The 23,735-nt window shown below is 36.3% G+C and overlaps 2 protein-coding genes and 1 long non-coding RNA gene across 9 annotated transcripts; 2 read left to right on the plus strand and 1 right to left on the minus strand.

Annotated features, from left to right (window-relative positions):
• The first annotated feature begins 2,304 nt into the window (after positions 1–2,304).
• On the plus strand, positions 2,305–7,094 carry LOC137711458 (protein NRT1/ PTR FAMILY 6.3-like). Its single transcript, XM_068450701.1, has 5 exons — positions 2,305–2,564; positions 2,669–2,846; positions 3,082–3,121; positions 3,339–3,910; positions 6,017–7,094. The coding sequence occupies exons 1-5, from the start codon at positions 2,438–2,440 to the stop codon at positions 6,888–6,890; spliced, it is 1,791 nt and encodes a 596-aa protein (XP_068306802.1). The 5' UTR covers positions 2,305–2,437; the 3' UTR covers positions 6,891–7,094.
• Positions 7,095–7,887: 793 nt separating this feature from the next.
• On the plus strand, positions 7,888–10,020 carry LOC137711716 (uncharacterized). Of its 4 annotated transcripts, none has more exons than XR_011065093.1 (3): positions 7,888–8,243; positions 8,851–9,405; positions 9,657–9,752. It is a non-coding gene; the product is annotated as an uncharacterized lncRNA (long non-coding RNA). The 4 variants fall into 4 exon arrangements; XR_011065092.1 differs by having other exon boundaries at positions 8,900–9,405; XR_011065091.1 differs by lacking the exon at positions 7,888–8,243 and adding an exon at positions 9,960–10,020 and having other exon boundaries at positions 8,517–9,405.
• Positions 10,021–12,470: 2,450 nt separating this feature from the next.
• On the minus strand, positions 12,471–21,684 carry LOC137710811 (oxysterol-binding protein-related protein 2A-like). Of its 4 annotated transcripts, none has more exons than XM_068449944.1 (12): positions 21,544–21,682; positions 20,745–21,267; positions 19,210–19,569; positions 16,811–16,907; positions 15,623–16,068; positions 15,114–15,269; positions 14,768–14,935; positions 14,476–14,616; positions 14,128–14,343; positions 13,900–14,013; positions 13,003–13,197; positions 12,471–12,849 (listed from the first exon to the last, which is right to left on the minus strand). In XM_068449944.1, the coding sequence occupies exons 2-11, from the start codon at positions 21,165–21,167 to the stop codon at positions 13,018–13,020; spliced, it is 2,301 nt and encodes a 766-aa protein (XP_068306045.1). In that variant the 5' UTR covers positions 21,168–21,267; positions 21,544–21,682; the 3' UTR covers positions 12,471–12,849; positions 13,003–13,017. The 4 variants fall into 4 exon arrangements, with proteins under 4 accessions (XP_068306045.1, XP_068306044.1, XP_068306047.1 ...); XM_068449943.1 differs by having other exon boundaries at positions 20,739–21,267; XM_068449945.1 differs by lacking the exons at positions 12,471–12,849; positions 13,003–13,197 and having other exon boundaries at positions 13,910–14,049; positions 20,739–21,267; positions 21,544–21,684.
• Positions 21,685–23,735: the final 2,051 nt, after the last annotated feature.

The following is a 23,735-nucleotide window of genomic DNA, read 5'->3' on the forward strand; positions in this document are numbered from 1 at the left end:
TATTAAGAAGATAAAATATTAACATGTCACCTATAAATATTAACACTAATGCTTTTGAAATTATGAAGTATATGTTGACCTATTTTGTGCTCAATCTTAATTATTGTCTACACTCTGTTTCTACCAAGAGCTGTCTCCCAAAAACCCTGGAGCACGCACATAGAGAAATGAAAGAAATAGTAAGCACTTACCTGAAAATATAAAAGAAAACACCACAACGCTAACACAACAATTAGAGGATACAACTAAGCTAAGCTAGAAAAACCAAAAGCCAAGCCATAAACCAAAATACCAAAGACAACCATATGATTTATGTCCAACTAATCACAACCATATATGTTCAGAAGTTCCATGACTATTAGAAAGTGGGTGTGACAAAATATGAGGCTCCCAAGCAACTAAAAACAACTATTCGTGCGTATACCTAGGGAAAACATTACAGTACTATAATTCAATTGCACTTTCTTTTTCTTTATATACGCCGTGAAAGTTATAATGTCGAAGTAATGGCATGCGGGTGGAAGAATCTACGGTTATAAACGAACTAAGGAAAAAGAAGCAAGATCATTTAAAGGGAACATCATATTTCATTCAGGGAACGGGAATAGACGAGATTTATATATGTGAAAAAATGATTTCAAGACAAGGGTATTTGCAAACACAGATTTGAAAAGAAAAAATAATAACCAAGATTTAAAATCTAATATTATTAAAGTCTCCAGTTTATGTGCTGACAATACTATGCATTCATCCAAAATTGCAAAGCAGAGATTTTAAGTTTAACTATCATAAATGACAAGTTAGACACTTGATTATGGTTGGCCTATTAAGAGGCCTATTAAACAAATCCTCCATTAATATTCTATTCTTTAACAAATGATAGCTTTTGTACGTGGAAGGGGAATTTGTGGGATCGAAACCATATCATAATGCATAAGCATTATTATTTCTGTCATTGCAGTCAAGCATCATCTACATTACTATTCCATCTAATTAGCTGGATATCGCCTCTAACTATTTCAGCTACACGTCCTTTGTAATATATAAGGAACTTGTAATTTAGTTGGTTAAGAACAACCACTCTTGCACTTGAGGTTTCAAATTTGATTCGTCCCTCATCCAATATTTCTTAACAGAAAGAGTTTTTAAGAAAGAAATAATAGCCGGGTGTAGATATATCTCCCATCTGGAATGATTACAAGTCAACAAGAGAAAGATAGAGTTTCTTTATTCTAATGGAAAAACTTTCCTTTTTTCTTCTTTTTTTTTTAATACTCCAGACTGGGCTAAGAAAAAGGAAAGAGTTTAAACTAGGGATGAAGCGGGATGAAACTGAAAACTTAATCAACCAAAATAATCCCCCATTTGCACTAACAAAAACCTTAATTAGGCTTTGTTTGATGTATAGTGAGATTAGAAGAGACACTTTTTTCATGTCTAATACATCTTTTACCTTCAACTTGTACAGGATTTGAAAATTGCATCCATTTTTCATTTAAGGTATTATGAATATAAAGAGTTATCCAATTCAAGTCAATCATAAACGCTAAACAAGACCTACGACACTTGAACAGCGATTACAATGAACTTCAAGGCTGAGAAATATACACAATTGAAAATAACTCATCTACTCTTTTTTCTCTCTAATCTAATTGGCATTCTTATATTGGAGATTACACTAGCTCTATTGCAATCTAAGGCATGGGAATGAAGTCGTTTTCCATTATTTTATAGTTACGAACGTAACATAATTTTCCATACAAAATTCATAACTTAGCAACCGAACATATATTGCAGCACAAAGATACATTACACTCATGTTCTAATCTTTGAGTCATTATCTTGACTATTTTTGTTGTTTTGGGAATGTACCATAATGACAAATGTTCTGCGGTGGTAACTTAAATCTGTCCGCCCATTTCCACTTTGTGTAAACCTTGATCCCTTCGTGTAAACTTTTGTGAAAACCTTTGGAAATGTAGCATAACGACTATTTTTGTTGTTTTTGTTGTTTATACAAGCATATGCTCAAACATCCATACATTTCCATTGTGTAAACCTTGATCCCTTCAATAACGCATGGGATTAATAATATTCAATTTATAGAATGATTATTTGGTCTTAGAATGTGTGACAAAATCAAGCTAGCTAGGCTACAGGTGTCATTTAAAAAATAAAAAAAAAAAGAGATCTGTTTGATCAATGATCCATATCGATTATAGAGAAAAATATTTTTTTTTTCTTATATAATGCACAATTTAATATGCTGCCACTGTCATCTTCTATCTATGCAACCTCTTTGCAATAATCTCCCACCATAAAAAGGCCACAAGCCTTTGCATCCATTGTGCCACACTCTCGCCCTCTTTACATATATAGTTGACAAACATTTTTGGCCTGAACCAGAAAAAGAAAATTAGTGTCGTTAACTAGTACAATGAGGGATAGTACTACCCTCCCAGATACACAAGGAAAAATCACCCTCCCAGATGCATGGGACTACAAAGGCCGCCCAGCTGAGCGGTCAAAAACTGGCAGCTGGACGGCGGCCACCATGATTCTAGGTATAACTAGCTACCCACCCTGCCTATGTTTATGTGCTCCCTTCACTCAATTGCTTCTTGCATACACAGTGCTGGTTTTGATATTTATTTATAAAAATTCTCAGGTGGAGAGGCATGTGAGAGGCTAACAACGCTAGGAATTGCTGTGAACTTGGTGACTTATTTGACGGGCACCATGCACTTGGGCAGTGCTACCTCGGCCAATACCGTCACCAACTTTCTTGGAACTTCCTTTATGCTCTGCTTGCTCGGCGGTTTTGTGGCAGACACCTTTCTTGGCAGGTAATTAGTTTTCAATTGGCTTCCCATTTTGAATTTGGACTTGCCAATACCATAACCAATGTCCGCTCATTCTTGGTGTATGTTCGCTTTGAATTTACTAACAAAAAATCATTCATGATTTATCTTCTCATTGAGAAAAGTGTAATACTAAGGGATCTCATTTATATTAGATTTAGATGTTAATTAATTATAATATAATTTGAAAACTCTTACATTACTTTTCAAATGTCGGCAGGTACCTGACAATAGCAATATTTGCCACCATCCAAGCAATGGTAAGGCTTCTAATTCACCATTGGCATTGAGAAGTGACTCTCACCCAAAATAAATACATAATCAATTCATTTCTAGGTGTATTTCTAATTACGTATCTTATACCATTGATGAAGTCCATTAATTGCTCTTTTGTATAAGCACACACATAATTCCACCGTACTTGTTTTAGTGTTGTTTTTTCTTTTTTCTTTCTTAATTTCTTGTTCTGGTTAATAGGGTGTGACAATATTGACCATCTCAACCACAGTCCCCAGCCTCCAACCCCCCAAATGCACCGCTGGAACCGGCTTGCAGTGCCTACCGGCCAGTGGAAAGCAGCTGACGGTCCTCTACACAGCCCTCTACCTCACCGCCCTCGGCACCGGAGGCCTAAAATCGAGCGTTTCAGGGTTCGGCTCTGACCAGTTCGATGAATCGGATAAACAAGAAAGAAAACAAATGACGAACTTTTTTAACTGGTTCTTCTTCTTCATAAGCATAGGCTCACTCGCTGCAGTCACAGTTCTTGTTTACATCCAAGACAACTTGGGGAGGCAATGGGGATATGGAATCTGTGTCTGTGCAATTGTGCTCGGCCTCATTGTGTTCTTGTCAGGCACACGACGGTACCGTTTTAAGAAACTTGTGGGCAGCCCTCTGACGCAAATTGCAGTAGTGTTTGTGAACGCGTGGAAGAAGAGGAATGTGAAACTGCCGTTGGACTTGACTTTGTTGTACGACGTTGGTGACATAGATGATGGACTAACGGAGAAGAAGAAGCAAATGTTGCCTCATAGCAAGCAGTTCCGGTTAGTGTTATCAACCCTAATTCTTATGTATCTATCTCAGTTAACTACTTTAATTGCATCAACTGTTTTTTAACTAATTCATCACATCCTTTGTTTACAAAATAATGTGTTTATATGACTTCTCAAAAGAAAATACGATTAAAGTGAACTCAAATTTAAATTATCTAACATTGTTAATTTATTTGATGAATAAAATTTCATAATTTCTTTTTGCGTCTTACAAGCTTTGAATTAATTAACAACATATCTAACCACATAACACATTAGAAAGTCGAATTAACAATCTGTCTAACCATATAATACATTGAAAAGTTTAACAATATTACATATAAAATTATTCCAGAGTAGAATTTACATGAAGTCTGTGGTGTTTATCGATTATCCAAATGTGAAATTAAACTTATTTGCGCATCAAGCATTATTGACGAGTCAATTATTTAGGTTAGCTCTTAGCTGCCAATACTAAAGACTTGAAATAGTTATTGAAGAAAAGATTTAAAATTATTTCAACCTAAAATACTACAAAGAGTGGTGTTCGTGTACTTTGTCCCTACACTAGTTAGGAGATGTGACAATTGCGAAGGGGCTTATCCTCTCTTTTCTTTTTGGATAATTACATGCACCAACCAATACGCAACATTAATTATCCAATCAGTGAATACATATTTGAAATAGATTAGGATACGAGGAGACCTAGTTTTTGAAAGGATGAAATGATAAAAAAAATATAGACGGTTCGGACCCCTAAAAAATTACATAATGAATCTTACAAAATGAGTGTCAAATCTAAAAATGAGTGTCTGATATCCTAACCCATTTGATATAAGATTCTTGGTTATCGGCCTGCAGCGAGAGAACCTGGCCATGAAATAGACAGCTAACTGACTTTTGTTTGAGAACTCATGCAAATTTATGGAATACTTATCAACTAATTATATATGTATCACTAGATGTATATACCCATTCAACCAAACTTATCTTTGCTGTTATTCCTATGTAACAATTTGTCCATTCATGCAATTATCGGGAGATGAATTAAGTCTTCCTCATTTGAAAAGGAGTGCAAATCCTTTTCAGATCTAAAAAAACGGAGCCTAAGGATCAAATAATCTGGACCGTTGAAATTTGATCCAACGCTACAAATAAGGAGTCCCTTTAAAAGTTATAATAATTGTAATCGTTAGATCAAATTTCAACAGTTCGAATCATTTAATCCTTAGGTTCCCTTTTTTTAGATCTGGAGTGGATCTGTACTCAATCAAAAGCATATCACGAGGGACGGGGCCAGTCTGTCCTGCATGAAATTCAATCAATCCTCACGCTATTTGTCTTTTGGAGTTCGGTTCTAGTTATCGCCTCCCCCAGTAATCCAAACCAAAAGTCATCATGTTCCCCAGCTCCATCGGTCACGGACATATTTCCTTTGCTTATATATTCCACTACCTCCTTCTGTCCCTGATTTGCGTTGTTCCCTTCGCATTCCATCACACACTATTATCATTTGAAAAATCTTTTCTTGGCACAAGAGAACAACTCCCAAAACTACAAAAATAAAATAAAATAAAAGTGATGATGATGTGACTCACAAAACTTCCCTTGTGCTTGTTCACATGACTATGTTCTTATATTTGTGTTATTATTTGGAACAAATTTCTTTTTTTGGCCCATACTGCACCTAGAAAGATGTTCAACCTTAACTTGATCACACATGTGCAACGTAAAACTACATAAAATGGAAATAGGAAAACTAATTAAGAAAAAGTTAAATAGAACGTTCCTGTCACATGACAAATCTAATAATATGAAGAACGAAAAAGACTTATAATACATGTCATGTTTTAATGAGACTCGATTAATTTATAACTCAACCTTTCATGTAACAAGAAACCTTTCATGTAACAAGAAATTTTCCATGAATATTTTTCTTAAACTAATGAAGATCTATATATGTTTAAATAAAATATCGTTCACTACACCACTGATGGGAACTATTTATTACATGCATACAAACGATGCTACCATGAAGTTGTACATTGGCTGATAAGAACATGTATTCGGGTTTAGGGTTTGTCAACAATTTGAATTAATTGGTTTCTTCTAGTGCAGTTTCTTGGATAAGGCAGCAATCAAGGAACCAAACATAGAAGGTGGTAAAACCACGATCGGAAACAAATGGAGTTTATCAACCCTAACCGATGTTGAAGAAGTAAAATTGGTCATCAGAATGTTACCAATCTGGGCCACTAACATAATTTTTTGGACAGTTTATGCCCAAATGACCACATTCTCAGTGTCCCAAGCAACCTCCATGGACCGCCACATCGGAAAATCGTCCCAAATCCCGCCGGCATCCCTCACTGCTTTCTTTGTAGGCAGCATTTTATTAACTGTCCCAGTTTACGACCGGATTATAGTCCCAGTTGCAAGAAAAGTACTAAACAACCCTCAAGGACTAACCCCATTGCAACGCATAGGGGTTGGTTTGGTCTTCTCAACATTTGCCATGGTAGCAGCAGCACTCACAGAAGTGAAGCGTCTGAACGCCGCAAGATCACATGGGTTGACAGGCAATCCAACGGCTGAGATCCCACTGAGTGTTTTCTGGCTGGTCCCACAGTTCTTCTTTGTGGGGGCAGGAGAAGCCTTCACGTACATTGGGCAGCTGGACTTCTTCCTTAGGGAGTGCCCGAAAGGAATGAAAACAATGAGCACAGGGCTGTTTCTGAGCACCCTCTCGTTAGGGTTTTTCGTGAGCTCACTGTTGGTGAGTATAGTGCACAATGTGACAGGGGACACGAACCCATGGCTGGCAGACAATCTCAACCAAGGAAAGCTTTATGATTTCTATTGGCTATTGGCACTTCTGAGTGCTTTGAATTTGGTTGTCTATTTGTTTTGTGCCAATTGGTATGTCTACAAGGACAAAAGACTTGCTGAGGAGGGCATAGAATTGGAGGAAGTAGAGATTTGTGTCCATTAATATGGTATATTTTTCAATTTACTTCCCTATCTTGTGTTCTTTGTTTTGTTACATAAGCTTGTAACTAATCTTGTATGCATAAAAGATAAAGAAATGAAGAATCATTAAAGCTCGTTAATCATCACCGGATCCAGACGTTGTTATAATTTTACTTTGGTTATGTTTTAGAATGTAATAATGCGTGTACTTAAATAATTTATTGACCGTCTGTCTAATAGTTGCTGCTCCAATCCACATGTATATGAGATTGATCTCTGTTGGAGCATCTTCAATCGGAGGTGTATATGGAGATGTATACCAATGCCGGCTTTGAGGGAGAGCAATAGGAGCATTGCATAGGTCCCCCGAGATTTTCGCACCCAGATATATTATATAATATATAATTTGTTCAACAACAAACAATTAGAAGATAGTATGGTAAGAAAAAGAATATTGGATTGTTTCTCTCTCACACTACAAGAAAAATGGCCTATGGATACAAAATTGAGGACACAATTAATTATTTTGTGGGTAACTAACCAATTTTACACACAAAAAAATTGTATTTGTTTCCTTTGTATAAAGGCACTAATTAATGTGCCCATTCTTCTACAAATTTGGCACAAATATTTTTTCAAGACATCATTATAAAAATAATGGACTCAAATTATCATTTGTGCCAACATTTTACTTCTAAAGACACAATTATTTATTTTTTATTATTTTTCAAATACTTAAGGCCCACACATACCCCACTTTCTCTGCATTTCTGTCTCTCTCAGTTAACCCACCCACACCCCACTTTCCTCCTTAACCCACCCACACGCCACACCCCACACCCCACACCCCACTTCGCTCTCTCTCCCTTTAACCCCTCCCTCTGTCTCTCTACCCAAATTCTCTCTATCTCAACCAAACAAAATCTATGCATCTCTCTCTACCACTTTCACTTCTCTCAGATCTGAGATTTTCTTTCGTTTTTTTCTTTGAAAAACATCTGTACATCAGATTTGAGAAACACCAACGCCTCCGCATCTCTCTCTATCTCAATCGATCCGTCTCTCCCTCTTGTTGCATCTCACGCTCAGATCCCAACTGTCTGTCGTTCGAGAAAGAACTTGAAGAAATGCAAGAGAAGCTTCAGGCAACGAGGCTTTAGAAGGAGAAACCGAGAAGCTCCTTAAGAAGGAGGAGATCTTGAAGTTCAAGAAGGAAGAGCTCCAAACAAAGGGCCAAGAGCAAGACAAGCTTCAGATGGAGTTGAAGAAGCTGCAGGACTTCAAACTCGTCGAGTTGGTTAAGTCTGAGATCGGATCTAAGATTCTGAGGAAGCACCATCGTCTTCACTATTCCTCAGATCAATGCCATAAGGAGGTAGTTGTTTTATATTTTTCCTAATTTGCAATCAAGTTTTCCTTTTTTTTGTTTACTTTTTCAAATTTATCGTAATTTTTTGGGATTCCACAGTATTTGGAGGCAAAGGGGTTTAGATGGTTTAGGGGTTCGTTTTTGACCTTTGATACCTTGTGATCGATCAACTGGAATTTCAAAATTGGATATAGTCTGTATTTTTGTTAGCTAGCTGTAGAGTTGTATGATAAGCTTGGAGGTATTTGAGCTCATCTCAGTTAAATTTATACAATTATGTCCTATAATTTTTTAAGTTTTGAAAACCTGAGAGAAACAGAGTTCATTACCCTGTGGTTTTTCACGTGGGATGTAACCCTACCTCTATACTTCTGCAATTTTAAAACATTATCTTATTATGACTTTAAAGTTTTTGTTAATTAATTCTTTTTAATCAAATAGTATCTGCATTAGTTTCCTTTCCATATTTCTAGTGTTCTAGAATTTTTAGTTTGTGTGTAATGTTTGAATTGATTGTATTAAAATTGGTTGTGATTTTTTCTTTCTTTTGTATTACAGTACAACAAAGACATAATCTAATCTATAAAGTTGTTTGTTTACATTCTTTGATCAGGAGCTGCTAATCAGTTATTAACACAACTTTATATTGTTGGGTATTTAAGGACTTATCATTGTCGTGATCATCAGTACCTATATGGCTATCTAGCTTGTGGCCTTGCTGGTCTCTCTACCGGTATGGCTATCAGCATTGTCGATGATGTTGGTGTTAGGTAATATCTCTCTTTCTCTTGGAAAGGATTGGCCTTGCTCTTGCTAAGGGTGTAGATATCATATCTCTTCAATTGTTTCTTAATTTATTTTTTGCACTTGCTCCTTTGATCAATTATTTAGCTACATATATCAGAGTCATGATATGATGTGCATTTTCAGGTGAACATTTTCAGTATTATTTTAGATAGTATACAATACCAAATAATGTATTGAAATTTGATATTCTGAACTGAATTCGTCATATTGTAAATCAGCATGAAGCTACAAGTAGCAACATTGTCAGGCACAAGGAGTTTAATCTTCAAACACTTGGAATTGGTGGCTTAGGTGCTGAGTTTGCAGATATATTTCGAAGAGCTTTTGTATCCCATGTTTTCCCTCCTCACGTGACAAATAAGTAAGATAACTGATTCTTCTAGTTGCGCTGATATCTTTTTGGTATAACTTTATACCACACTCCTTTTTGGAAAGACATTGAACCATGTCGAATCATGATTTAACACATCATTTTGATGCTAGTACATTATTTTAACAAAGCTATTTGAGCATGTCTGAATGATTTTGGATATGCAACTTATCCTTAGAGATAAGTTAGCTATTATTTGCATTGGTGATTGATGAGATTTCTGTTTTTGTGAACTGTGCTAGATTGTTAATGGCCCTGAAGTTTTGAGCAAGTTGGTGAAACTAAGAAAAATGTTAGGAATCTATTTGCTGATGCTGAGAATGATCAAAGGGCTCGCGGTAAGGGAAATATATACATGTCAAGTGCACTTAGGCTGGTTTTTCAATAATTTCTAATCTCATTATGTCCTTAATTCCCCTGGAGACCAGAGTGGTTTGCATGCGATAATCTTTGATGAAATGGATGCTATTTGTAAGGTATAAATATTTCCTAGTCTATGCTTTTTACTAAGATTCTTATTCAACTACGATTTATTTTCAATTCAGAAAAAGTTGTGGGACTCTCAGTTTAAGCAAGAGAATGTGGTTAAGTGAGCTTCATTGCACGAAGAACTTGGGTCCATCGGCTACAGTGTTGTGGGGGAGGATAGGATTCTGAAGGACTTGGTTGTAAATAACTAAAATACGCGTATATTGTGGGATTTGTTGATTTAAAAGAAAATTCAATTTTTCTACATTAATAATTATTTTTTTTAAATAGAACCTATTGGGCACGATTTGAAAATTGTGTGCGTATGATCCTGTCACCTGACAATCTGACATGGTTGTCAGAATTAAGACACAAATAGGCTATTATTTGTGCTGAACTCTTTGAGCACAAATAGCGATAGTGTGTGCTATCAGCAATGGTGACGCCCATAGAGGGCACAGACATAAAGATAGTAGCTGCACTGTTGCTATTGGTCTATGAGCACAATTATTGGTGCTTTTTGATCTCAAAGGGCATAGATAATTTATTGTGTGCAGTACTCATTTTTTTTGTAGTGTCATAAGTCCATAGCTCATAATACTGGTCCCCAAATAAATGAGATCATTCAATTACTTGAATTGAAGCGTTAACAATTAAATTCATATAACATTTAAGTATATTATAATACGATTTTTTATTGAATTGGCTCTTCGAAAAATATTAGCTTCTTAAAACATCATGTTAATAAGAATTGTATTTAAAATTTTCATACAGAGCTTTCAAATTCTCAAAGACAACTACGATGTATAACACATATACACCACTTGTTCACGGGAAAGTTTTTTAATAGGCAATTTTAAAGGGATATAAAATATCCATCTTAACATGAAAATGTAAATGTAAATATTTATATAAATTTAGATCTTTTATCACATCTCCAGGAGAGGGGAAAAAACAATAATAGCTCTTTGAGTTCAAGAAGAGGTGTCCAAATTCAAATTTACATCTCCTAATTGGAGTAAAAACCACATTTACATGACTAAATCTTCCTAAAATATAAATGAGATAAAATTTTACATTTTAAATTTGCAGCTCGCCATTGGAGACGCTTTTAAAAAGGTAGTCAGTGATGTGAGTAAAATATGATTGGGTTTTTATTACAAATGGTCTCTAACGCATACCATCAAAATGGTTCCTAAAATTGACAATCAATCAATGTAGTCCTTGAAAATAGGCATCGCAAATCAGTGTAGTCCTTCGGTCACAATTCTGTCAAAAATTTTGTTATGTACTGATATGGAACATAAATGGGTCCCACAAATCTTTTTTTTTAATCACAAATGGTCATTGAAATTGAAAATTGATCAACATAGTCCTAATGTGATTTAAATGGAATGACCATATTAATTTGTGACCCCTATTTCAAGGACCCTCTTGATCGCATGGATTAATTTCAAAGATCATTTGTGAAAAAAAATTCTTACATCTTGTAGGCCCTATTTATGTGCCACATCAGCACGTAATAGAATTTTTGACATAATTAGAATCATATTGATTTGTGACACCTATTGGGACTACATTAAGCGATTTTCAATTTACGGAATCCATCTTGATGGTGTGATTCAATTTCTGAGACAATTTGTAATATAAACCCTATATGATTTAAATGGCAGACTTCCAACCTGTGGTCGAATTAGAAAGTGGGAGAATGGAGCTGATTACTTTAGTTATAGAGCATTCACTTGGCCTCCATAATTAGATTTGGACCACATTATGCAAAAACCAGTGGCTAGATTTCAGTCTCAAGCATGGGATGAATCTTGTCCATTGGAATTTAGAGAATTTGAACCTCTAAATTTAATCGTTTATCCGAAAGCCCGGATCAGTCTCACAATAATTCAACTACTCCATTGTTCCAACTCGAGGGGCACCGTCTGTAGATTAACTTTAAAATGGAAATAATAATTTCAGCTGTTTTATCATATGACTCAAACTCAAAAAATAAAAATCTCTTAGATACAAGTTGATGCGTCCAGATATTAGAAGAATTTGTAGCCATAGTCCCTTTTTAATTCAATTGGTGTAATAGTCTCTCAATTAAAAATTCATGACCATTGATCCCTTAACTCATCCAAACGTGCAGCTATGGTTCTTTTTGTGAACTACCTACAAACTTCTATCAAAATGAGTCACGTGTCACGCACGTGAGGCTGAATCAATGAGCAAATATGGAAAACCAAATGATAAAAATTATAGCAATAGTCCCTCAATTTTAACCGAATTGGAAAAATAGACCCCTAACTTTAACCCAATTAGAGTAATGATCCCTCAACTTTAATCCAATTATAGTAATGATTCTTCCAACATAACTCATTTTTACGAAATTTTGACAGAATTAACGAAAAGGACCATAGCTGAATGTTTTGATGAGTTGAGGAACTATTACTCCAACCAGGTTAAAGTTAGAGGACAATTACTACAATATTCTCAGATATATAAGACTAGGATTGAGTTTATTCGGAATCGAGTTCAACGCGAAGATGGTCCTGGCAAGAGCACTACTTGTATAATAATGGGCAGCCCAAAGCTTACGGAATGGTGATAGAATTACATTTTTCTTTTTATTTCCAAGAAAATACAATTAAATATGAAAATGCTCAACCGATGGTTGGCACCAATACAAAGAAAACAAAAACTACAACATGTGACAGATGAGAAGAGGGAGGGAGAGGGATTAGACAAGTAAGCTAATATCCCATGACACTGAATGATGACATTACAAGGATATACATATAAGACTACAATCTAACCATCAACACACAGCCGAATGAAAGGGAATTCTTCGCTTAAATGCCCGAATGCTATCAATCTCCTGACCGCACTTGAACAAATACACCGAATCAGGAAATGCCAAAGCTATAACGCTCGCAGTTTCGACTGTGACCATCTCAAGGCAATTTATGTTTCCTGCATTATAAGAAAATTTACACATAAAAAAGTCTCAACGTTTCTAGTGAACGAGTTTAGTAGAGTTAAATCATATATCTACGGATATGAAGACGTTTGTGGATATTGCAGTTTTAAGAATGTATCAAACATGGTTTTGTAGACAGTAAGCACCTTGCTGAATTTTAATCAGGACCCTTCTGTTTGCTCATCAAGGCCTTCGTTAAATTCACCAAAAATGTCTGGGCATTCCTCCCATTTTCCCTGCTTCCGTGTTTCCCAATAGCCACCAACATAGCGGAAAGGTTCATCTTCACCTTCTCTCTCGAACCACCTGGGTTTCCACCCGTTTTCTTGTAGTTTCCTCGACTGTGCATTGAGAGTTTCAAGGATTATCACCAGCATTAATAGTAATAAAGAAATACTTCAGTTAAATCATATGCCATCTGCTTTTAAACATATTTATTGGAAACTATAATACACCGGAAGTATTCCTAAAGATCTGTATGTTTGAATGCATCAAATAATTTTCTGTATTTGCTCTTCAAATCTGTAAGGAACTCAATAATATATTGTGAAAGCGTAAGAGGAGTAAACGGGGCAATAGTAAAGACATGCATTTTTTCTCATGTTGGAACTGGGTGAAGTTGCTGAAGTCGCTTGCAATGCAAACCAATTCCAAAACTGACCAAAGAGTCGTAACTTCTTATATATCAGCAATATAATTTTTCCAACCGTCCAACATAAAAGTTATTTCATTGATACAGTTGACTCTAATTTGGCAAGTGACTTGGTCTCTAGTATGGATTATTCATCATTTGGTATGATCATAGTATGAATTTTAACTTTGATCGCATGAAGTATAGGCCTCATAAATATTCTGAATGGGAAGATCATAGAAAACCATAATCCATGACCAAGGAAAACAATATGAATCTCGGATTACCTTCTACACATAAAACCTAGAATCAGTGAAAAGAAAATCAGCTGATGAGGCTGGCATGGATGTCTATGTGCTTGCGTGTGTGTGTGTGTGAGTGACCAAAAGATACAGAAAGAAGCCAATATTACCATTCTTTGCCTTTTTTCCAGCCGCTGTTTCTCTGCATTTGCCTTTTCGTACTCTCCATTCTCCAGATGCCGTTGGTCTGGCCTGAGCCTGGAATCGGTGGGTGGGAGCTTCTCCTTAATTCGTGATCAAATACCCAGGATCAGACAAAGCTATAAGAACCAATGAGAGATGCATAAGGGAAAAATAAGAATGCATATGAAACATTTGATGTATTACATCATGTCTACCTGCAGTCCAGGTGTTAGCTCATTCAGTGTCATTGCGAATGACGTTAAGTTGTATCGTGTGACATTAGGAGGTTTACTACTTTTCCACAACAACGAAGCATCTGAAGGATTTAACTTGCCACTCCCATCACCATTAACATAATGCATGTTTTCATCCCACTTCCCAAATAACGTAGCAACCTTTTTCCCCATGACATCTTCCACAAATCCATGAACCTATGTGGATGTAGAGTGTACAGTTGCAATCAGCACAATGTCAGGCCAGTAAACAGCAATGATAATGATTCAACATTCTCTACAACAACATAGAACCATCGTACTGGACAGAAAAAGAAATACGCCACTAACCTGGTGAGGATTTCGGTCAAGAATCGATTGCTCTTTGAACTTCAGTTTGCATGAATGCTGACGATTACCACGTATATGCATTGTACCATGGTGATCACAATACACTTTACCAAGAATTAGATTATATATGCTTGTTGTGACCTATTAGACAACGTAAAGATATTTAAGCACACTTGTAGCATACATAAAAAAACATAACATAGAAATGCACACCTTGGTGGTTATATTACCCAAGAAAATGATTCTAACGATCTGTCAATTTAGAGCAAAAACACAATATGGTAATGCACACCTTGCTCCACTGGAAAATTTCACCATCGTCAAACTGCAAGCTCAGAACTCCAACAGGGTCAAGCTGAATTGATCGCCCCCAAAATTTTGTGCGGATATTGCTGTCAGCCCAGAACTTCCACCCTCTACCTTCACAATGGCAGGCAATGAGTGTTGGATGGTGACTAACCTGTATCAAGTAAAATTTTATTTAAATATTTTGGATTGAAGAGGATAAATTTAGGAAAAAAGTAAACATTTATATAAAACCACCGTAAGAATATCAAGATAATAAATAGCCTTTGCATGCAAATATCACCCTCATTTTCACTTATCACACCCACGCTCATTTATTTTACTTCCCTTACCTTTTCGGAGAAGAAGCGAATTCCTTTATCAGGATAGTCAGCTTCATAAGTTTCCCCTAACAAGGGATTGAATGGCTTGCAGTGCCGCCCTACAGATGATGCATATCCAGAAACAGCAAATGCAGCAACATTTAGAACCCTTTGGAGACTGTTTCCCTAATAAGATAAGGGACCAAAAACGAACAATGTGAGATTTATCTAAAAAGTTATAATCTTTGAGGCACTACAAAATATTCTAGTGCACATTCCAGCCAAATTAAAACTTGATTTACTATTCTAATGCAAGAAATTGACCAATGGTCTATTCTTCCTGCAATCCTTCTAAGACTTACTAAACATCAGACTTTCAAACAAATTTATTCCACCAATATAACCACCAAAAGATTTACATTGTAAGACTAACAACAAATAAGTATGGGCAGTCATCAATACAGACAATCTCTACCACAAACATGACATTAGGACTGCAATGTATAATGAGGAAAAAAGCCCACACTCCCCAACCTTACCATTTTCCCATACTCATATGCACGGTCCAAAAGATACGAGTACTCCAAATCCTCACAGCACTTCTGAAGAGATGATATTGGCTCATTAAAGTACACAGGAAGGCATACTCGAGTGAGATCCTTTCCCACATTGTCTTTAATCATAGACCAAAGGCTGACCCCCTTCTCCTTCTCAACTGGAGTGGGAAGCTCTTTTCTCCTTTCAACGTGTGGGTATTTATAATCCTGAACTTCCTTCTCAGTTTGCGTCTCCTCACCTTTATTAGATTGACTTTGAGCGTCACTTTTCTTATTACTGTTAGTTACCACTCCTTTCATAGACCCACAACTAATGATGGGTTCAGTGAAATACTCTTGTGTATCATGAAATGGCATTTCGTCTTCATCTGACACTTCCTCGTGCTCTTGTTTCTCAATATCGTCAGATGACTCAGTTGTGCTGCACTCTAAAAGGCAAAACAGTATTAACACAATCATGAATGTTAAGAAGTGAAGAGAAAACAATGCTCTGAGATGGCAGAAATTTTGAATAATTAGGCATTCAGAGATAGTTCATTAGCAAAAGAAATTCTTTGAGACAAAGCGAGAATGGATAAAGTTGTTTTTCCCGAGTCCTAAAAATAACAGCCACCTTGAGTCAAATGAAAACAAGAAGCTCAAACCTAACCATCCAAATTGGTAATCAGTCAACATTAATTACAGAATATAGCTCTATTGGTTCAAATAAAACTATCTGTGTACAGATAGATTATCAATTTACCATAATTTTTCCATGCATCAACCAACGAGATCACTTGTAAACAATGTTACATCATGCACGGCAGGTTCTATTACAAACAGCTAGACTGTGACATGATTTCTGCAAACCGCTCTTTTTGCACGCACGCACACGTAGACTTATGCGCAATGTGTACATCCTCAGCGCAACTCTCATATTGAAAAGAGGTTTGCAAAACTTCTATTAAAGAATGGATCTTCAATGGATTAGCTTAAAACAAAATGGATTGCGTAGTTCATGTCTAACATGTAATCAAGGGTCAAACTACATCTCATGGAGAGCTTTACTATAGGCCTGAAGAGATCAATTGTATACTTACTTTGTTCGTTATACAAGGAAGGTGTATCGTATTCAAAAGTAGAAAATGAAAGAACGTGTTAAAAAGTGGATAGGTAGCATAAGTTGGTTACCACTATATTTTCCCTGTCCCAAACTGGAAAACTCATGCTTCGTCAATTGGTATTCCCCATCATGAGTTCCAGAGGCTTCAGCTTCATAATTGGCTGCCTGCACACGAAAAAGTATCAGGCATAATGATATTGCAAAAGCAGTATGCTTATCTATACTATTTATTAATAGAACACTCATTGTCAACCAAACACACAGGGATGATGATTTTAACCCTACACAGATAACTTACTTCAATTTAAGTATGTTATTACCATGGATAAATTTATCCAACAAAAGCAATAAATGAAAATAAAACAAAATATAAAAACCCCACTCTCTCACACTCTCATCAGCTTCTCTACTGAACTCATATCTCTCCCGAAAAAACTCTGCAACTGCTACCCACTTCTCTCACATTCTGCTCAAGTTCAACCGCTTCTTGATTCAAACCACCCAAAAATATATGCCAATTCGAAAAAGTAATTAAAATTAAAAAAAAGAAAGGAGAGGATAAATAGATCGGTGGTTCTCTCTTCTCTCTCTCAGAGTCGAAAACTTCCCTCGCATTCAAATCTGTAAATTTTGCAATAAACTTTGCAGATTCTCAAGCATTTATGTTTATCAACTTAGCTAATTATTTAACTTTATTGCAAGACGGCAATATCAATAAATGGCTTCATATGTACTTTAGCGGATGTTTGCATATTTTCATGTACGGATAAAATTTTGAACTCCGAATCAATAATTTTCCCTGTGCTACCTTCAATTCTTCTAAAAGGAACAACCAGCAATCCTACCTTAGGTCTTTGACATTCCCTTTCAAAACTGAGGTTTTGTATGTTTTTGCTTAAGAGGAACAACCAGCAATCATCCACATGTACAATTAGTATTTTTTTTTAAGTTCAGTCACTTTTTTAAATTCAATGCTTTACCATTCATTAGGTACATGATTTTTGTTCCTTTTTGTGTTTTTGAATTTTGGAGTGTATTTGGATATGGAATAAGTTGAGCGTTTAGTTATATTTTCAGTTATAGACCACAATTTTAAAATGCTTTCAAACTCCAATATGGACAAAAATTGAGTTTCACGACAAAAAATATAATCAAATTTAGTTGCACACATCTCACATGTGTGCCCGTTGCAAGTAACTTAAAGATGAGAGGGTAAGACAATAATGAACCATAACAAACCGTTTTAATACTTTGACATATATCGGACTGGCACACCAAACACCAGAAAGAACAAAACTATATCTATGAATGGAAAGATACTGTAATGCTCAACAAATTATTCAAAGGAGAAATGACTACCACAAAACATCCAATGGCTCAAAGGAAAGTATAGAAATGGTAATGGTTAAAGGCCTTAAGCCCACAGACCACGTTAATTGGGAGCAGTTCATAAAAAACATACTCCAGTAAATTTGGAATGAATCTTGCTTCCATGTACTTGAGATTGGTTACGAATTAAAAGTGGTTATAAACTCAGTAAGCATATCCAAGTGTGCTAATTTAATCCTTATAAACGAATATTCTTGGTACTCTAGAGTATCTTATAGTAGGAGGTTTGTAACCGTTATGATCCCACAGTATAGAATACCTTGGAGAATATTAGAAAATCCCGCTTACAAATCCACATATTAATGTGAAATATAGTAACCCTCTCCTGCCAGATTGTTGATTAAGACTATACATTCAGACACGATCTGCTTGCAAGAGACCATTACATATATATGCACCCAAAAGATGTGCAATTGATCTACCAAGACAAGCTTTGCTGCTGATTGGTGGGTCCCACACTGGATCCAATTCAATCAACAGTTAGCCAACTGATGCTACATTTCTTCCTACCAGCAGTTGAGGACATGGAAATTATCAATTTTTGGACTGCTAGACACAATACATGAGTGCATCCATGACAAGCACCTGTTCGATGAGAGATATTTGGGAATGAAATTCCACTGACCATAAAAGTAAAGTAAAGTACACTGTTTTAATTAGTTGAGATATAGATGTCACAATATATCAATAAAAGTAACTACAAAGTTCAAATCCGAACTCAAGATAGTGAATACAAAGATAATTAATGAATGCAGTCCTAAAGCAAAATTCTGTCTTCATTTAGAAGATCCAGAGTATCCAATACTCCGAAGCACCCTAAAATATTAGATCAAAGATTTGGTTCATTAGTTTCCGGATGGGACAAATTCGAACCAAACTAAGTTCCAACATCCAACCAGGAAGAAGATTTTTCATTACTTGAATTGTAGTTAGAGCTGTGAGAAAGTACGATTTGAAAAGATACATGGCTGACTAAAATTTAATTGTGACAAACACATCTCTTCAAGATATATTATGTGGAAGTGCAAAGCCTTCAATTAACATTCGAAAAGTGTGACAAAAACTAAGTAGTAGTTACCTCGAACTGCCTTAATGTGTCCAGTAAATTTGATCGTTCTTCACATAGAACCTTCAGCTGTCCATGTAATTGAGAGAATTCCGAGAGCATTATCTGCTCGCAATCCTGTACAACGCCCTCACCGGTTCCTTCTTCAAGCAGGCGCTTTTTCAGTCTTTCGGTTGATACAGATAAGTCAGTTGGTACAAGAGAGAGGTTATCATTCAAGGATCTATGAGGAAAAAGACTCCGAGTTGAGACCAAAGCTTGTAGCCAAGCCGCCCGCTCGCTCTTTGAATTGGTCCTTAAATGAAGGGTCTTTGTAGCAGTAAATATGTAAAACTTCCGATCGTCAGACTTGCTTTCTCTGAAGGATGAGATCTGCAATACAAATTAGAACAAAAATACAAATATATAGTCACTTCGGAAAACCAACAATACAAAAAGGCAATTGACTTGTAAATCAAAAGGAAAATGAAAATCATCAATGCAGAAAGCACCTTCAATCTGCAGACCACAAGGAAAAAAACACTCCCAAGTTTCTAAATTAACGACAACAACAAGGCATCGAAAGCGAGATCATTCGATGTCCTTCCAAAAAGCCGACCAGAAATTCTACCCAAAACCGGAAAACCCGCCTCGGCTCTAAGCTATCGCTGTACAGAAAAATCATGAGGATAGAATTTAAGCATATCCACCCGTAAAACTAAAACCTAGGTTTTGAAAAGGACTAAGAGGATGCTTTAAAACTTAAAACAAATCCACCTAATGGTCTCAAAAGTCTTCCCACAATGTAATCAAACCCATCGTTCAACCCGCTACTTTCCATTAAATAATAAAAACTCAACTTGTAAACTAAGCCCACACCAAGTCAAACGCAAACAAAAATACCCAGAAAAATTCACAGAATCCTTCCTACTTCCATTTTTCAGATCAAACACCGTCCGATCACTGTCTCCATTTTTGGGTGTTTCAAGTTTCACCACGATGGGACGTGAGAAATTAAAATTTGGAGAAAGGGTTAAAAATTTAGCTTGAATCCAACGAATAAAAACCAGGGGTGATATGATCACAGGGTAATACCCAGGCCTGCTACGTACCCTATGAAACCCCACCCACCCCCCCCCCCCCCCCCCAACCCCCCAGCCCATTATCCACCTGCTGATGTGACCCACTCACACTAACATCCAGTTAAACTGTTATGAAATTGAAATTCACAAAACCCAGGACACGACGAACAATGCGGTGAACCGCCGGTCCACACCCGGTTCCCGCTCAGATAACAGTCAATGCTTCTCGCAGATTCAGAATCGAACCAAATTAAATAGAATTAAAAAATATAATTAATCAGAAGGACCTGAGAATTGACAGAATAGAGAAAAGGTAACATTTTTGGTAAATTTTTTAATAAAGTTACTGTCCATATTAGAGAGCGGTACTGAAATAGCGCCAAAATTGCTTCGGCGTCCGCGGTTGCAGCATTGCTGCTCTGCAACCGATCGCAGAGGAGAAAAAACGAGAAGGGAAACGGTGTCGTTTTTGGTACATACATTTACCTTGAGGTGGACGATTCCAACGTTTTTCGGGGGCTTGTTGCTCCGCCTTCCGGTCCCGCTGTCCATCCGGGAAAGTCGGTGAGTGGAGATCTCGCCAATGAGTCGAACGTCGTCGTTTGGGGTCAACAGGCTCAGCGTTTCGGGTCGTCGTATCTTGGCGTAGGAGAGGACGCCGTTGCGGAGGAGGAACCACCTGGATCTCCACCCCTTGCTGTAATTCGTCCACTTGTGGAGGACTCCGGCGACGGTGGCCTCAGATCCCGATGCCCCGACGGCGGCATTGCCGTCAGATCCGACCTGCGCCGCGGCCAGACTCGCTGGAAGGCTCCGGGTCCGGGAGAGCGGCATGTCCGGCGACTGGTCACCGAGACCCGCGCTCTCGAGCGTGATGCAGCAGAGCGGGTGCATCTCTTTGACCCGCATTTTCGCGAACCCACGACGTCGCGTTGCACGTAATTCGGAAAAGAGACGATTGGAAGCGATAATCGAGCTAAGTCCCCATTTTTACGTGTTGAAGGAGTACCTGCAACGAAATGAGAGACTGACTGATAAGAACAATGAATATATTTATACACACATATACATACACATACATAAATAATTATATCTATAGGTGTCGGGTACCATCAATCAAAATCTAAATTAAATATGAGCAGGGAAAATGCAGGCATGCATATGTCGATCATCGTCGTTTTCAAAAACTCAAAATTAAATTAGGCACCTGAGACTCAGAGTAGGAGTGAGAGAGCTGTTGTTTCTTTCTCTCTCTAGACTCTATATCTCTGGGTTGGAGACGAACCTGGGCGAGACTGGAGAGCTCTGAAACTGAGAGAGCTTCGGGGAGAGAGAGAGTATGTGAGGAAGTTGGGTATTATTATAATCAGCTAGACCGATCTGTTATCTTAACAAATGTTGATTGGTTATCCGATTAATTATCGTGTCGATTTAAAATCTGTTAATTTCATGTTATTTTGTATCGGATTAATGAATGGTGTCAGAAATTGTGAGGCTTAGATCTAAAGAGCTTTTTTTTTCTTATTCTTTTTTTTTTTTCTAATATTCATTTTAATTTGTGACTTAAAAAGAAAAAAAAAATATATATATATATATATATATCGGTTTGGCTTGGATTGAAGGCAAAGTATTTTACATAGAAAATGTGAGCGAGGGGTTAGTTGTCGACGTCTGGTGGGTATACGTACACGACGAGAGAAGGGAAGTGGGTGTGAGACTGAAGAGAGTCTCTGAGTCTTGGGGGTGCAGGTAGTAATTAAGGGGTAGCAGAATGGTAATTTAATGCATCGGGAAAACAGATTACCAATCTAGCTGGATACGACTTCACCTTCTTTCTTCATCTGCGCTTAAATATTTGATGGGAGGACGAGAGAGGGGAGTTCTTCTCGCGATATGAGTGAATATACCGGTAAAATCTCACCGTGTACGACAACAAAAGTCGCGGCAGTTGTGTGTGTCGGCGTGGCGGCAACCGGGAAAGAGAGAAAACTGAGAGAAGTGGGGACCGGGAAATGGGGGGAGGAACAGAATACAGAGGCTGGAATGAGTGTTATTGATTACCATTTAGGAGTTGCGCATTAGATCATTTGCAAAAGAAATGTCAAATTTAAAGTGGAAAGTCATTTAATCAAATTTAAATACAGAAGCAACCTTCAACCAATAAATTAATTTTATGTGAATTGACATATAAGTTTTTATATGTCAAATTTCACATATAAAAAAATGTTATGTCAAATAATTTTTAATTATTTTATTGTGTGAGTCATATTAATGCATCAATTATAATAAAAAAAATATCGGTTGGAAAAAGAGAAAATTTGACATTGTTACGTCAGCTATCAAATTAACATTTAACATTTATCTTTTGACATCTTTATTGGAGATGCTCTTGTATGTTATGTGTGAGTATCTTTCTATATGAAATTATATCATTGGCAAGAAATATCACAGTGATTGTGTATCCGTTTTATAAAAATTTATTCTCTAAAATTAAATTTCAAATTTATTATAAATATATATTGTTTTCAGTATTTATGTGAGTCGAACTTAAATTTTTATTTTTTTATTTTTTATAACTAAGTAGAGACAGAAACCATTAAACTAATTACCTTTGGTTAATCTGTTTAAACAGTTTATTAACATTTTCGGTGGACCAGTTTAGGTGTTTTCCTCCAAATGTCATATTTGTGATTTACTATTCATTTTATATCAAAGCAAAAAAATATTTCATATTAGAATTGTAGGGGGTGCCTTCATTAGATTGTGGAGTGGAAATAGAACCACCCTAATTGTTAACATGGCAGATTATTAATTACCGTCTAACAAATCTTGTTTGCTAAATTTAGGATTTTATCTACTAATTATTTTTATTTTTAATTTTTAGCTTTTATTCTTGTTCTAGAAAAAGATGGAAATTAATTGAAGAATTTAAGAATTAAAAAAGGATGAAAGAAGGTAGCTGGAGGGAAAAATAGACGAGATTATACAAATTTTATTTGAACTCATACAAACTTTTTCTACATTTAGCTTAAATTTTAAATGGAAAGTGTCTTTTTACCATATTACATTATTACCATAAAGTATAAGATGAACTTAACAATAAAATAAAATTGTATCAACAAAACCCAAAACCCATTTATCAAACTCTTACCATGATACAATCTTTCTCCTACATTCTATTCTAGTTAACACACTAAGATACCCTCATAGAGAAAATAAGCTCTTTTTTACGGATAGATAGTGATTTTAAAGTTTTGAACACTCCAACTAAGATATGTATCGATTTATGCAACCTTTTTTTTTTAATTATAAGTTAATCAACTTTAACTTCTCCGTAAAGACATTGAACAAAACTACTAGTCATCTTCACTGTCATCATGATAGGAAACAAGCAGTAGCGGAGCCAAGTTAAGGGCTACTGTGGGCTATAGCCCATGTAGTTTTTAGTGAAAAATAAAATTTTACTTGTAATTTTTA

Source organism: Pyrus communis, chromosome 12, assembly GCF_963583255.1.
Source record: "Pyrus communis chromosome 12, drPyrComm1.1, whole genome shotgun sequence".
Classification (NCBI taxonomy): domain Eukaryota; kingdom Viridiplantae; phylum Streptophyta; class Magnoliopsida; order Rosales; family Rosaceae; genus Pyrus; species Pyrus communis.

Excerpts from the sequence above, each read along its gene's own strand:
- LOC137711458 (XM_068450701.1), top strand. The coding sequence starts at position 2,438 with ATGAGGGATAGTACTACCCTCCCAGATACACAAGGAAAAATCACCCTC. Across the intron at positions 3,122-3,338 it reads TTGCCACCATCCAAGCAATG|GGTGTGACAATATTGACCAT; the intron begins GTAAGGCTTCTA and ends TCTGGTTAATAG. Across the intron at positions 3,911-6,016 it reads CCTCATAGCAAGCAGTTCCG|TTTCTTGGATAAGGCAGCAA; the intron begins GTTAGTGTTATC and ends CTTCTAGTGCAG.
- LOC137710811 (XM_068449943.1), bottom strand. The coding sequence starts at position 21,167 with ATGCGGGTCAAAGAGATGCACCCGCTCTGCTGCATCACGCTCGAGAGC. Across the intron at positions 16,908-19,209 it reads ACACATTAAGGCAGTTCGAG|GCAGCCAATTATGAAGCTGA; the intron begins GTAACTACTACT and ends TTTCGTGTGCAG. Across the intron at positions 16,069-16,810 it reads GGGACAGGGAAAATATAGTG|AGTGCAGCACAACTGAGTCA; the intron begins GTAACCAACTTA and ends TTTGCCTTTTAG.